Source organism: Watersipora subatra, chromosome 4, assembly GCF_963576615.1.
Source record: "Watersipora subatra chromosome 4, tzWatSuba1.1, whole genome shotgun sequence".
In the NCBI taxonomy this organism is placed as follows: Eukaryota; Metazoa; Bryozoa; class Gymnolaemata; order Cheilostomatida; family Watersiporidae; genus Watersipora; species Watersipora subatra.
In genome coordinates this window covers 38,260,218-38,277,292 of record NC_088711.1, presented here as the reverse complement: position 1 = coordinate 38,277,292, position 17,075 = coordinate 38,260,218, and the positions used below count along the sequence as shown (strand labels likewise).

General features: G+C 35.6%; 1 protein-coding gene across 1 annotated transcript in view; it reads left to right on the top strand.

Annotated features, from left to right (window-relative positions):
* Positions 1–2,199: 2,199 nt before the first annotated feature.
* Positions 2,200–17,075, top strand: part of LOC137394227 (calponin homology domain-containing protein DDB_G0272472-like) — a 90,972-nt gene continuing 76,096 nt past the window's right edge. Inside the window, exons 1-2 of the mRNA XM_068080949.1 lie at positions 2,200–2,208; positions 2,359–2,487. Coding sequence (XP_067937050.1) covers positions 2,200–2,208; positions 2,359–2,487 — 138 coding nt within the window. The remainder of the gene's footprint in view (positions 2,209–2,358; positions 2,488–17,075) is intronic.

The window sequence follows — 17,075 nt, the reverse complement described above, 5'->3', positions numbered from 1 at the left end:
TCGACTTAATGTGTCTGCCAGGACCATATATTGACCAGGCTTGTACAACAGCTCTATAGAATAGCCCAGCAGTTTTATTCGCATGGCAGCTAACCTTGGAGATAATTGATTGATATCCTTAGACATAAGACCAATCAGAGGGAGATGGTCAGTCTCAACAACCACTCGTTTCTGACCAAGGCAGTAATATTTTAATCTCTCTCAAGCGAAGACCACTGCAAGCAACTCCTTCTCAATCTGACTATACCTTGATTGACATTCTGTCAGGGACTTAGCAGCAAACTCGATGGGTTTACCATCTTCTAGTACTACAGAGCCGATACTGTGCGATGATGCGTCAGTACTCAGGGTCACCTCGCCTCCTGAGTAATATGCCAGAGGAGGAGCATGTATAATCAGGCTCCTGAGCTTTTCAAATGCCTGAATGTGAGCCTCCTTCCCGATGAACTGCACATTCTTCTTACACATTCTTCTTACTATCACACCCTCACCTAGTAGTTTATCTAGCTCTCGTTTTAGTTGTTGTTTGAGTCGGTGGGGTACAACACGAGGAGGTGCAGCCCTTGGTTTAGCATCATGTTTGAGTTCTAAAGTAACTGGTTCACCCACTTTTCCTAGACCAGTGAAAACATCAGAGAACTCGCCACCTAGCACTTCATTCACTTGGTCAACAACTTTAACATTAGACAACAATCCTAGATCTTTGATAGCCGGCATGCCCAATAATGTTTGATTATCATCATCGGTGACATAAAATTTGACCAGTGCGGTTTTACCATTTTGTAGCTGCACATCTAGTTTTACTCTACCAACTACAGTGATCTCTTTTTTACCGTACCCAGTTAGCTTAGTATTGGTTCTAGTAACTTTCTTACCTCTTAGTTTAGTGAAGAGGGAAATAGCCATAGTACTAACTTGGGCACCAGTATCGACCTTTGTTCTCACTTCATGATCTAGAATGTTTACTGTCAGTAGCCACTTGTTCTCATGAAGGACACCATTAGTTCTAACATCAGCCATATCCAGTGTGTGCATGTTGAACGTCATGTCATCATCTGAGCTAACGTCACCATCACCCGCTTGTAGAAATGACACTCTCTGAGTTGTAGCATTACTCTTCTTCAGACCAGTACACTTTTTTTTGAAATGCCCTCGTAAGTGACAACCGTTACATGTCTTATTATAAGCAGGGCATCTACCTTTGACATGATCATAGCCACAGAATGAACAATCTGTGATCATGTGATTAGCTGCTGCATTATTCTGGCTTTGCGGTGTATAGTTTCTAGGCTTATATGGATACGAGCCTACTGGTTGTACTGAACGAACACCATCTAGTTCAGCCTTTTGGTTCCTTGCGATTACTTCCTTAGTACGCATTTGCTGCTTTATCTGCTCAAGCGTTATGTCTGCGCGTAACTGTAGCTCATGACTCAACTCCTTATCCTTCATACCTGCCAAAAGTCGAGTGCGTAACATATCCTGTCGGTGTCTATCATTCCAATTGCTACATTTCACAGCCAGTTCATGCACGTTCCTTATGAATTCCTCATTACTCTCATCAGGAAGTTGAACTCGGGAACCCAGCAGCACTGCGTAATGCAAGTGATTATCACGAGGAGTGAAGTAATTATCCAAAGCTTCCACAGTTCTATCAAACAACATACGATCTGCGTCTTCAGCTGCAATACCGGCATCTGGATTAGCCACACGGGGAGGGCGCACAGTCAGCTGTCCATATATACTCTCCGCCTTCTCGCCCATACAGTACAGCAGCATGTCTACCTGACGCTGAGCATTCCTTTCATTCAGTCCAGAAGCACTGCGATATCTCAAAAATTTCTTCCATTCCGGCCAGCTCTGCGGTGCAGAAAAATCCATCTCTTTCGGAGCAGTCCCCTTGAAGTCACCCATAATGTTGTTGAATTTGACACCAAACCAGACTAACACCAAAAGTCAGTCACAATTCAGCACAAACACGCTGAAAAACAACGAGCCTATTCAAACTCCAACAATCTCACTTCAAGTAATATTCAGTCCAGCTATAAATCCAACAAAGCAATGTTCGTCGCCTACGACGCCATATCGTGTTTTGTATATATTAGTTTAGTTAGAATTATTGTCCAAGTAGCATTTATTTTAGTCCAGGATACAAGAGAAACAATACGTCTGTTTTTTTTTAGTAAGTCAAAACCAAGAATGTCGGATGTGAGTAATGAACAAGTATATGCAATCTATACAGGAAATACCTCACTGAGCATGTGTATGTCATCACCATGGTAACAAGTAAATATATAAGTTTGTAAACTAAAATCTGTTACAGAAACTAACTAGCTTGCGCTCTGCTGAAACCAACAGAGTGCACTGAACCCAATACTTCTTAAAGGGCAGTCTGCTGAACCCAACATGAGGGAGCCGAAGCTAACTCACATGTGCTTTGCTGAAACCAACGGAGTGTGCTGTCAGTTATTCAATAACGATCAGAAGGTATTAACATTTTTCCAATGAATAGACAATTTTATTCAAACAAAGTTTAAACTGGCTAGTCTTACAATTGCGGCAGTATTTATGTTCCTTAAACGGGCAGGCTAGAGCTTTGCAGTGAGTGTTCAAACTGACCGTATGCAATGACAAAACAATTTATCGTGTGGCAACTAGCCATCATGGTGCAATAAGTTAGACACTGGCGAAATTTCCATGAAAAATTACCTATTCTACGTAGGGAATAAGCATGTAAACAATGCTGTTCCCTACTTTTTCCCTAATGTTGTATGTTAAGCAATAAAATGTCATCTGAAAAAAATACATAATTCTTCTTTAAGAAAGCGGAAACAAAAGTATAAACAAAGCGGAAAGATATGACTTAATGGAATTGTAACACATAGTAGTCGTGCACTTCCTTACAGTAAAACCTTTCATAACTATGGAATCCAAATATGCACTGAAATGCTTTGTTGTTTGTGTTTTTGCAAACGTATCCATGTTTTTATTGTTGTTCTAGTCACACTACAAACCTATTTACTGATAATGGCACGCTTTGTTGCCGGCTCATCTCAAATATTCACAACACTGGAAATGAAATCAGCATGTGACAGCTTGATAAAATACTATTCTAAATTTATAGAATTTAAGTATTTCGCTGCGTGAATTGTGTCAAATACTTTTATTTTTGAAATATTTTGATAGATAATGCACCAGCTTGTTTTTATCAAGTTTTTTGAGTAATAAACCTCTTGCTAGACTTCGCTCCCATGTGAAGATTTGAATAGATTGTCTGCGATTCAAAATTTCATAGCAACCAGACTCTGTATGAGGGACTAATTGACAACAAGGTCATCATCAGTTACTCATACAGATGTGAGGTGGCTGATACAGATGCAGGTGATTGTCATTAGCAGCTCTCATTTAATAAATATACTGACACTCATGGCAAGCTCTACATGTCCTATGCTCAATGAATTAAGTAGAACAGCGTTATCATAATATAATTTACAACTCAAATATATATAATGATATACTAAATAAATAATAAATTTTGAAGAATATTTATTTTTTCTCTATTTTATTTACACTGGCAATGAATCTTCATAGCTCTCAAGATGTCAGACGTTATTTTCATAGCAACAAGTGTCTATATAGTTTCTTAGGGCATCACCCTTTATCGGAACTTTACTAAATAGAATAGTCAAGTTTTGTATTGCCTTCAAAAAGAAACCCTAAAGGCAACTTCAAACTATAAACAATATTAGCTACTAGCAGAATGCTCGGCGTTGCATGGATATTAAAAATCAGCTTATAAACACATATAGATAAAAGCTATTTTATTTTATAGTGTATAATGCGGTTGTCGCAGTCAAAATGGTTTTTACGTAATAACAAGCTAAGCATGCCAGCAACAAATAATTTTGATGTGAGATACAAAACGATTGATTTCAAATGGCTGTTTTAAATAGATGAGTAGAAAACTTCAGAGAAACATTAATAACTAATCACTTAAATTATCTAGTAAATGCTTCATATCAAAGTTCTTAGCAATATTTAAAGCTTTTCGATAACGATGAGTTTCACTTCCTCTCCTTCGGTTTTCTTAGTGGTTTTGCGCTGAATTGTACCAAGTCTAGCAAGGTTTTTGTGGTCTTCCTTCAGCTCAAAGGCAGCCTGATATTGATGAACTGCTGTAGAGTGAATTGGTCAAAACATCTAGTCTTTTTTGACTTCTTATAGCAATTACAGCTACAAATACTGAGGGGATCATTACCAAATTATCTTACCTTGAACCTAAATTAATCCTTAGATGAGATATGTGAGATTCATATACAGTTCGTGATTAGCATCTGCTTTCTAATGAGTAATATTGCCTTCAATGGTAACATCATCAATGTTGCAGAGCTCGTTTTATAATTCACTAAAAGTTCTGATTCAGGAATCTTAGTTTTAAAAATGGTCATTCAGAGCCTTCAAAAACTTTACTTTCATAATACATGTTGTAAGGAAAAACTTGATGTTAGTTATTGACTGAGTTTATTCCGATTTGGATCTTGATTGAATTGCTCAAAAGGATTTCTGAAGACATACGATTGTATGTCCAGAGTAAACAACTTGTTGCGCTTTATTAAATGCACATCTATATATATATACATGTATATATATTCCTCAAAGTTTGTCGTATTTTTTCTGTCGTCTGTCCTTCGGTATGTCCAGCTATTAGAATCTTGCAATTAAAATTCTGTGTTCTGAGGAATTTGAACTCACGAAGATTGCGTGCCCAAGTTTTTCAACCGCGAGCTCTACCACTGAGCTACGCATGGCATATTGATAACAGCTGTTATCATATAGTGTATGCAAACGCTGAATGACATCTTATTTTAATCTCAATTAATTCGATGAAAAACGATGCTTGTTTGCATTTTCATGAACTGCTATTTCCAGCTTTTCGTAAGGTTCAATTGCTACATCGTGGTGAAGGTTAATACTTTTCACGCTGGCAATTGAATTATTTCAAGTATAAATGGCCTCTACATTCTCTCACCAATTGGTCAGACAAAGACAGTCTGATATCCCATTTTTACATTTGTACCAGTGTCGAGAGGTACCAGTATCGTCGTATTCAAAGTTTTGATAGATAACTTTTGGTGGAACAGTAATCTTTTTTATACACACACTTCTATGCACGGATTGATTGTTATTGTTAATTCAACATATTCAGAATTTTTATTTTGTTTTCTTGATTCGTATATATTGTATCATTACCAAATCATATTTTATTGTAATCCTAGCAAAACAAACTTAATTTAGCTAGCGGTTGCTAATTATTTTACATTTAAACCCTTTTATAGATGTTTTTTTAAATGTATTTGACCTTCACAAAACATTTTCCTCAGGATATAAAGTTTGAAAGTTACTGTTGTTTGACAAAGTTTGAAAACCTTCACAGCTGTTTTTATTTTCTCTCTTAATTTATTCCAACTATTTCAAAACACTTTTCTCATGATATGTAGTTTGAAAATTAGAATGGCAAATTTTGTTATATGTTGAAATCAAATCAATTTTCTGTCCATAGACTTTTATTACCCGGGCAACGCCGAGTAGTACAAATAGTATCAAATTAGATTACTTCGCATTTGCAGCTAATGTACAATTTGAGTGTTTTCAAAGTGATAGCATGTTTGAAATGGTGGTAATCGAGGAGTAGACCCTTGTTCGTTTTTAATTCAGTACATTCACTAATGGTTGGTGTATTAATTAGTTAGCCTATCGATTTGGACCATGAAATTTCATTTGATTAACAGCCAGTTAGAGGACTACATTTGCACATTTTAGTGTTACTAGTACCCTGGCAGTCCCGTGCACCATGAAAGATATTTAGGATATGGATACCCTCAGGATACGATTTTGATCATTCCAGGGTTGGCATCCTATGGTGAAAAAATTGTATGTAGAGGTGTGGAAACCATAGTAATTATATAATTCAAACATTCTCTGGTAAAAATCGTCAAAAATTGTATAAGTACTGTACATATTAAAAATTAGTAACAAAATAGTATGTTAACCTTAGTAACTATAGTTACCTACAGTAACTTTATTGTATTTAGTATATTTGATGGTTATGATCTGCAATAAAATGTAACATTATAATGTACCATATGCAGAAAGTACCGTAGGGAGTTCTTACCTTCAAAACAGACGTACGTATAACATGAGCTTTGAATTCACCTCAAATAAGTTTAGCTTACTGAACACACACCCTTAAAGCTAAGTTTTAGTATGTTTTTTAACTATTTTGCTGAGTTTCAACTTTTCATCACTAAAATTTTATCACGTGTCAGTTTTTTTATTCGATTTCACTGTAACTTTTAGTGAACCTGTTTAAAACCTTGTTCCAACTTATTCGGCAAGAAATCCTGAACGGTGCTGTTTTCATAATGAAGTAGATTTTTATTTGCAGGTTGAGAAAAGTTGTCTGACCTTCTGTTTAAAGGGGTCGCAACTCCAACTTTGCTACTGGTTTTTAATGGAAAATATTACCATTTTACACACATAAATTGTGGAACTGAGAGAACACAATCATCGTGTCTCTTTCAGGCGTTGTGAAAACAGTTTGGCGAATAACATTTTGGCGTCTTTGTCATTTTGATGTATGTAATAAGCACACTGACCGCCAAATTTTAACTCTGGTAAAAATTTTGTTAATTTTGTATATTGAAAAAAGATTTGTATGGTGAGATGAAAAAATCATCATGTTTCACTTCGTAAGGTAAAAAAATCGTATATCAGGGTGATTGTATGGTGAGGGTGCACTGTGCAATACAATTATTCTAAATAGAAGTAAGGTAGTTGAATGTCGCGCATGGTAGCGTGCCTGGCTGCTAAGTCGAATGTCCGAGTTCAAGCCCTGTGTGGTGCAATCTTTTCTCAATATCCAACCGTGGTTTTCGATGGCCATTGCTCTTATCATAGTAAAGATTACCTTAGCTTTTGGGTGAGTCCATCAGTTGCTAAGGTTTGAAACTAAGGTCAACTCCCTTCGGCTCATGACTAAATTTAATTTCTTCTGCAATGTCACTTCTGTTTGACATGTGTTGTGTGTCAAAACAGTAAGGTAACGGTAAGGTAATAATTATTTCATTTCCTTATCCACACATAATAGAACATTTGTATGGTTGACAGTATTGAAATGGTTGTGCTCACTCATTTAGTTATGTATAGATGTTGCCACTGTTAAAAGATTTCATAAAAAACTCTTTGATCTCTTCTCAGTGTGTGTCATCTCAGGAGAGTAAACAGCATGCGCCTGTTATGCGGGAAGACCTCCTGAGATTGTTAAAAACAACTATCTGATTCAATCATTCAGCGGATGGTAAAATTACTACTAATATGTTCAAAATGATTTGGACAAATGCCAAAAATTAAATTGTTCAACAATGGTAGTGAAAGCAAAGCTGGTCTATCCTCATGGCTCATGTCAGGGTAAATGATTCTTGATGCACCATGACATAATCCTATAATTGTGATTATTACCTCTTTTGGCATAACTTATTTACAGTATCTGTAACGCATTAAGAGGCTGTTTTTAAAGATTTTGTTTTTAGTACATATTCTGATGCTCTGTTTACATTATTCACATACTTGCATGCCTTGGCATATTCCCTTTTTGTAGTACACAACCACGGTGAGCTTACATAACCGCTTTAACATACAAATGTTTTGCCAACCAATTTAAACTCTTAGTACATGTATTTGACTCAACATTCAAAGTGACTTTTACTGCAAGACATCCAAGCTTCCTCGAAGCATTAGTTATGTAAATTAGTACATTATGCATTTCTCTCTGATATGGTTTGGCACCATGTTGTTCAAATATTATTAAGCAAGCGCTTCTTACCTTCCCTCTTTAGTGTTAAAATCGTAAATTTTAAGATTATTAGTACAAGTAGTGATAAAAGAAATAAGTCAATGCGTTCTTTAGAATTAATGCAAAAAATTATGCAAAAACATGAGGAAAAATTTTAGGATCATTACGTCAAAACATCAAATTTAAATAAGTTATGTTTGTTCCAAGTTCACATAATTAAAATTTGACTAACTTTGTATTTATGTCACCAACTCTACCAATGGATCACCCGGATTGCTAAGACATTGCTTTCATTTACTTTGGGTTAAAATAAAGGTGAAGTGATAATGCAAATCTTGTGTTGTTGATTATTATTTTATTAGTTTAGTTTTGGCAAGTTGGTTAGGTTTTTGAATAGTTTTATATGATGCATAATTAAAACAATCTTTTACTAAACTTTAGAATAGGTATTTACTTACTTACTAATAGGTAACAATTGGACACAGCATCCTTTTCTCTGTATACATCCCAGAATTAGGAGCTATGAGTTGATTCCATCTCTATCAAGAGTTACAAGGAAAAATCTAGTTAATGAACTGCATAGAGTGCTAACTCACATGCCTTTATTTTGTGCTGTGAGGCTGGGTAGGTTTAGATTTGGCCAATTTGTAGGTGGAAAGTGAGGAGTGTCTTAATAGTATTGTGAAAAGTGACCTTTTCAACAACTGATCGAACTGAACTTTAAATAAACATGTAGATATGAACAAGCTCGTATTTGTTTAGAAAAACTTTGGCTAACTAATACAATTTGACATTCTAAGTTGTCCACTCTTTTCAAATATAGTTGATGCAATAGAAGATATGACAATTTCTAATTTAATGTTTTTGTAGCTACATGTTATACAATTGTGACCCATTTACCAATTTCTTCACAAATTTGCTTGAAATGCATTCGTTGCTATTGTCCTGAATATGAATATGTTCAAGGTCATTTTCAAGATTAGTCCTTCACCATCTTACTCAATAAAGTATGGTGATAGCAAAAAAAAACTATGTGAATTAGCAGTAGACAATCATTTTAGAGAGGTTTCTGATTTTGTGAGGGCCAATATTGAAGGACCAGTAGTTAAGGGTTAGATGGATATGGATTTTACTATCACCAGTCAATGCCGTTCAAAGCAAATTTGGCCATAATACAAAAAATAAACGATAGAAAAGTGAAACTATTTGCATTGAAAGAAGAAGCTCTTTTTGCATAATGCTGTTCTGTGGATTGGCAAGGTGTTTGTGTCTAGTATAAGGTGTAGCGAACTTTCTCGAGAAGTAGAAATGTAATGGATGGTCAGTCAAATTAGAGTTGTAGTCAGAGTATTTTAGACATCAAATATCTAATAACACATTTAGCTCATCAGCATTATTGAGGGCATTTAGATGCTGATCATAACAGTCAATATCAGGTAACAAAACCCTAAACAGGTAGCATAACCCTAAGACATAATTTTACCATCAAATTTACCATTAAAGCTTACCTTTAAAGTTGTCCACTAGATTTGAATCAAAGTATTTTAGAGAATTTTAATCACAACTCTTTGCTTGTTTGGGACACAAGTTGTTATTTAAAATAATTTGAGTTGTATCCAACTAATGTAAAAAAAGCTAGATTCTTAATGACGCAATATCGATGAAGCGATATCGATTTTGCAAGAGTGAGCATTTTAGGAGCAGTTCAAACATGAGATGCGGAGCAACTGCTCAGTAGTCTCTTGTGTTCCTTAGGATGCCCGTCTTACTTGTTGTCTGCTGTGATCTCATCAGGGGATGAGCATGAGCCTGACGCAATATTACAACTGGCTTGATCATGATTGACTTGAATACTCAGGTAGTCCGGCAGTTGGCTCGGTCTGTAACTGTTTTGCTGAGCAGTTTTGTTATTTGAGTCACAGCCGTGCCGGTGCGTTTAATGTCTTTTCAGTCTTTTGTTTATTGTAGACAATCTAGCATGAAAGGGCGGCCGTATACGATATGCCTTGATGTGTGACTTTCTATCAATAAATGTTTTACACTAAAAGCCATGTGAATTTTATAGCCTCTAATACTAAAGTTTTTCTACCTCTCTTTCTATCGATAACTTGTTTTAAGTGAATTTTGAAGCCAATTGATTTTATCGCTTTTAAAAAATCAGCAAAATAAAACTACCCTGATGCGCTTTTAAATGTTTAATTTTTAGGTTCAAGCGAGTTTGACTTAGCAAACACTTGTGGCATTGCAAATGTGTTCAGATTTGCATGACCCCTGTAACTACAAAGGTCCCTCACGTGCGCACCAGTCAAGCTCATTATACATTTTTTCTGTTATAAATTCTTTTTGAAGTGCTGATATATCATTCAGGTTCATTGTTTGTGAATATCCTAAGGCCATTATTGACTGAGTTTAAATCAACATTTTGCTGCAACTTCAACCCTCGGGTGTTATTCATCATACAACCTTTAAATGAAATACTTGCTGAATGAATTCATGGACTATTGTATCACTGGTTAGCAAAGGAATACAAGCACCAAGTTACCTAGTCTAAATGATTACTGTCCGTCTGTGACCCTGTATTTTGTTGGTGATCGGGTTTTCTTAAAAATGAGAAGCCTGAAGTAATTTTTATAGCATCAATCATCGAGGTTGGCTACACAGCGTGATATTTAATGATGTCGATGCAGAAATCAGAGCTGAAAAGTCTTTCTTGAGTGGTCATACAGAACGATGAATCGTAAAAATTCTGTCTCTACTACGCTTTATGTAATGCCATCAGTTTTCAACAACCTAAATTATGTCTGTATAGCTCGTAGATTAGCCTGTGAATTTATGTAAACAAGAAAATTTGTAATAATCCTTTTTTATTCATGTTAGATGATCGTCAGTTCATTGTAATCGGCGTGTAGTTGCAGTTTTCAAACCAGCTCTGCAATATAAATTATGGTGCCATTAACGTCATTGTACCTCATTTAAAAGCAAATTCCAACATTGAGCTTTCTACGCATTTCATTAATTTCATGTAAGGATTGGTGGAGGTTCAAGGATAATTTTGTAATGATAAAGTCAGCGCTTGTAGTTGTAATTACAAAAAGAAGTCACAGAAAGCTATGTGTTTTGACCAACTCTCTCTACAACAGCTCATCAATGCCAGGCTAACTGCCTTTGAGCTGAAGGAAGAACTGAAAGACCTTGCTAGATTTACTACAATTCAGTATAAAAATTTTAAAATTTCTGAAATTTTTGAAAAAAAAAACCTAGATTATGTTTTGGCCATAATGAAATTAACCTGATCAAAGACTTTATTAGTTAATGGAGTTCTGATAGCTTTACGAGTTCATGTGAAGCATGAGGGTTTTCACATAGGCTGTGGACATCACTCTGTTTATCACTCTCATTATTTCGAACCTTAAAACTGACTCTTTCGCAATCCTTAGTAGTAATATATTCATGCGTTTACAGCCGAAGTCCAATGCTTCAGAAACTGTTCTTTTCGTTTTGAATTGTTTAATATTAAGCATGTGTGTTTTATTTCATCAATAAGTAAAAATGTCACATTTAGCAAAAAATAATTATACGGTAGTTACAATGTTGATTAAATGGAAAAAAATGAAAGCTTAATTTTTACATAAGTAAGGTATGATGAGGCCTACATGCGCAGTAGCGCTGCAGCTAGTCGAAGTGCTGGACCGCAACCCAGCACCAGTTTTTGTCAAGTCAAATTGAACAAAAACTCAATAATACCAAAACTCATTTGAATCTCGGCAGTCATCAAAGGTGAAGGTTACAAATAACTGTTATTATATTAATGAAGTTGTAGATGTGATCAATTAGTGCTCTGGCAAGCAGTGAGATGCTGTTTGAGGATTCAGACAACTTCTAACAGATAAAAATGAGAGGTCTGAAGGTAGAGGAGGTAAGCTAAAGTTGTCAAAATCAGCTTGAACCTTAAAAAGCCAAAGACAGGCATGACCTTTTCATTTGCTGTAAATTCTGTGTGGGCTCTCTCCTGCGGTAGTCATGGTAACTGTCTGCTAGCCTCTGAATGATAGTCAGTTTGTTTTAGTTTAACCTCATTACAGACTAGCCCAAGCTTATTAAATAGCAGGTGGACTTTACACAAAAGAAATCTCGTAATTGTTGATAATTTTCAAGTGGTAGTTTTTTTAAATAATAATCAAAACTTAAAATTTGACTCAGAAACACTGGTGGCTGTATGACATTCTGGTTGTTGCTTTGTATCATCAGAGTTAAACTCGAAACATCATTGACCAAAACATCATGTTGTTATACCATGGTGAGAAGGGGCTCATAATAAGTTCATATACACTTCTATCAATTTTCAATAAAAAATAACCAGCTGAGATTCTCTTGTGTTCTATATTCAGTATCTGCTGTGATTTCTGATGAATACTAAACTCAGCTTGATGTCATGATCAACGATCTGTCTGTTACTGGGACGTTTTGCTGCCTTTTCCTATGTGGCTTGCTCATGCTATGCACTCTGGCTTGCCTCCAGCTTTCACTTAGCTGTATGTATGAATGACCCACATTAACAAGTGGCCTTTTCATAGGTTCGGCCACATTTTCAATTGTAGTATTTTAGTATTATTCGTAATTCACTCATTATGCACACCTAATTAATCAATTTTTTGATTTCTAAACAATGGAGAGGCATTGTGAAAGCTGATCGCTGCGCTGATTCAAGCTCACTAAGAGAGTTAAAAATATGCGCTGACTTTGTTCTCTTGTTACATTGGATACAAGCAGCATAGTGCTGCCTCTGCAGGTGAGGCGCTACTCTGAGTTGTGTTACAATACAGTTATTGTTTCTTTTCTATGCAAAGCGTCCCTATGAACAACATTTTTCAGGGATTGATCGTCGTTCCATGCTGTCAAGCTTGGCTTATTATAAGGCAGCGGACTTACCCAGAGCTGACTATCAGAGGTAATTATAAAACCAATCTATCCGATAGAGGGCTATTTATCATATTTATTTGTTCAAGGTTAGTGGGCTCATTTACGTAGTTCATCTACACAGTTCTAGACACTACCCCGCTTGTCATCATAGCTACAGGTGAGTCATTCTCTCTCAAAGGTTTTTTGTTCATATCTGAAGCTCAGTACATTGTAGATGTTTTTTTAATTTTTTTGTAATAGGTATTTTAATCTATATTATATAAACTGAAATAGTTTTAGGATATTTTTGTCTTTTTCTTTCTCGACTACTCAAAGTTTCATGCATTCACTTAGATTTGTCCGGACTTGTCACTTAGTATGCCTGAGTATTGTAGGTAGATCCAAAAAACTTCATTTAGAGCAAGAAGACAAGTTTATGTATTTTTTTAAACTTCCATATCACGTATTCACACTGCTACATGCATGTGTAGAGCACTCTATATTAGCCTTGTGTTACTAATATTTTTCGCCTGTGTAATACTTTTCCAACCATATTTTCATCTATGGTTGGAAATTATAAAATAATGATTGTGTTTTATATTACGTCTTTTATAACTTGCCAGTACACTTTCAGTCCTGTTTACCATCAGACTCAGGTCATCAGGTGTAATAATTGTACACAATTGATTCTTCGATTCAGCATGGCTATGGAATTGAGGTTATAGTTATTGAGTGGCGCAGTTTGTAATAAGCCTGGTAGCCAAGCGGAATATCAGAGTTTGATTCCCATATGTGGCACTCTTTTTTCTAACGCTCTTAGCGTGGTTTCAGACCGGTGGACACGGCTCTTATCGTAGTAAAGATTAAATGATCCTGTTTTTTTTTGTGGAAATGCTCGTCTCTATTATAGTGCTGTGTTCATTACTATAAGATGTACCAATTCTGAGATGTTTGTTATAACAATAGCGCTACCTTGACATGAATGTCACTTTTTCCCTTGCGTTCTATCTTGTCTGTATTCACTTTTTGACTCTCGTGGGAGCTGAGCCTTTGTCAGAGGCAGGCGTTTGCACTATGCATACTGTAATTATTGTTTGTAAAATTGATCCACTTTAAATTAGAGATTGATCAAACAATTTGTAATAGAATATCAGCATGTGTAAAGAAATAGCGTATAATCTCGTTGGCTAGTTGGTGTATATCTAGCTTTCTGCCATAGCCGATCTTACTGTCAACATAACCAGCTCTTCGTCAGCCCCTTTCCTAGTAGATAGTCAACAGCATTCATCGTTTAGTTTGACAGGAAAGACTGCTTTAAGCGTATGTATTATATATGTGGTCATTATAGTAGCTGTGAGATGATTATTGGGGCACTTCCATAGCAGAGAATTCAAACATGAAGTAATTTCAAGTACTTACCAGAAGTGCTGTTTGCATTGTATTTCGCTAAATAGCACTTGTAAAGGTTCGTATGTTCGTTGAAGTTTCATGTTCAGTTATTTTGGTAAATGCAGGAGACTTGGAATACACTGGGGGGTCAGAAGCCTTCCCGAGTGTATTACATAAATCCAACAAGTTCTGCATGCAACAAGCCACAGTAATGAATAGAGGTTTAAAATAACTCGTGCAACATGAAAAGTTACAACCTACATGTAATTCTGAGGGCCATATTTCTAACCCCTGTTTTCGATCAGAGGTTGTAAAGCTGTACGATGGTAAATTGACTAGACTTCAGTGTATATATTCAGCTAGGAGATGTGCAGGCAGATGGGAATGTTCAACGTAGACAAACTTGGTGGTAGCATTTGACAAATGTGAATGTTTACTGCATCAAACAGTGTCTTTATGGGAAGGGTTACACCATAATCACTAATTTAAAATGAACTATAACCAATTTAAACTATTTTTATAGACGAGTACCAATATGTAAGCAAATTGAATTTTTTTATATGTTGTAATTTGTTGATTGTACAAACAGGTTAAATACACAGTCCTCTTTTTTATTTGATTTTATCTTATTGTGCCTGCCAATGCCGGTGAAAGCAGATTAGGTCGTGCAGAAAAGTAAGTAAATTTTTTATTAGAGTAAGTCTCAGTTATATAACTCTCCGTCAGCATGTCTTAAAGATGAACCTCTAAAGTAAAACTGTTCATACAAGTTTCCATTCTCTCCTGAACTATGTTCATAGATGTACATTTTTTTATAAGCAAAAATTATTATTGCCAAAAAATGATTCGCAGCAATGGCTTTTACCTTTAAAATTTTTATGCTGATCATGTTGTTATGGACTGAATCTTCGTTAGTGCTTAACTAAACAGTTTTAAGAAAACCCCTAATATTATGTGTGAACATAAGTTCCCCCTGTCATAGATGGTAACTTGAGTGGAAAGGCAGTTCACTCTTAGACAGCTGTGGAATAAGCGACAGAACGCCAGTCCTCGAAATAAATAAATTCCATCTATAGCCCTACCATTTTGGACAGAATGGCAAAACATAATCTGTCAGGTTCTTGCTGTATGTATACATACACTCGTGTAGCCTGTGTACGGGTACTTTAACCTTTGTTTTCTGCAAAACATGTCGCTCACTGAGTTCGACCCGCAATCATATGTAATAGTAGGACCTGCTGAATTATGATATCCTGATTATCTCACCTTCTGCTTGGACTTTGTTGTACTGTATTGTTTTGTAGTAGCCTTAAAATTGTCTTTAGCAAACAGAATCTCTAACCACCGCTAGTAGGCTGTTACAAAGGCTTGGGTTCTTATGTTTTCAACCTTTATAATCAGTCAAGGTTGTTAACTCATAAGTATGGTTATTTATTATGAATTTTCAAAGTAAATACCATTTTTTGCAGCTTTTAGTATTAAGGTCTTTCACAACTGTTTGCCAATTCTTTCATATTATAAAGCATATCCTTAAAGACTCCACTGCTGAGATTCTTTTTGCTCAACTTTCAACATCAATTCCCTCATTTTGTCAGCAGCACACAAGTGGACTAGGTGTTAAAACAGGAATAATATATTATACGGTAGTTTATATTATAGTTCAACTCCTCATTTGATTTCTTCCTGTGTCAATACACTATTGTGCGGGTAGTGCATGCAATTGCAATAAAGTCAACTTGATCATCCTAAAAAGTTTATTAAAATTTGAGAATAATTACATGTATTTTATTATTCAAAATCAAGGCACCTCATAACTTGTTAGTCAAATGTCACGCATGCTTGTTGCTTCTGATATTCAAGAATCTGCTATACTAGGTATTGGAGGTTGCAAAGGCTAAGGCAATGTTGATTTTTTAGGGATGCAATCAACAGACCTGACTGTCTAGTGGACCATCATATTCGGTATGAGCTTTGAAAGCAGGTGAGCTGTTGGTATGGTGCTGGGGCTTGAGGTTTGTACAAGTAGCCAGTTGCTGCCAACTGCTGCCATTCTGGTTGGATAAACTCTTCCTTTTTTTACGCTTTATGAATTCTGGTTGACACCGCAAAGGTTATAAAATTGACATGCTATGTTCTTACATCTTTTTATATTTACGTGATTGGAAAATGTAGAAATGTTTGATCATTGACCAACAAGCTGGTGAGACTTATCTTTCATCCAATGATAACAGACTTAAAATGCTTTTGAATATACTAGCTGAATGCCCAGCATTGCACGAGTAATAAAATAATTACCTAATGAATTTGAGTAGTTTACCTGGAAATTTAGATCTTTACTAAAATATTTACTAAAACAATACCCACGTTTTGGGCCAGCTTAACAATTGTTACCCATAACGATCGACAGTGCTAGTTATTAACCCCAATCAAGCTCTGCAAGCATGAGTATCTTAACCAATGTAATGACTATTTGCTAAATAAATCCGTTGTATTCTGTGTAGCTTCATGATTAACCCTTTGGCTGGGTTAAAGGCCCCCAGAAACAACCAAAACCTGTGTAATTTATTTTCGAAAATTCAATAAAATCGATATTTTATGAACATGCATAGCTCAAATCTTAAATTTATTTTTATGAACAAAAATTTTTGTACATAAACATTCATTCACATATCTACTACTCAAAAAAAATACAAACATGTGCAATTGTCCCTGCAGGAAGTGCTTGGAAGCATTTTTTTCGGTAGAGTCAAACGCTATAACGTAGCCGTGCGAGCCACCATAACGATTGTTTTCTCTGTATATTCCAAGTATATTAAAAGTCCAAAAAAGTTTACATCACTTCTATCATTTGAATTATTTTTATTCTGATCAGACAAAAAATCACTAACGATCGCAGGATCAAATAATCTTTTATTTTACCGTTTTGATAGTCGAG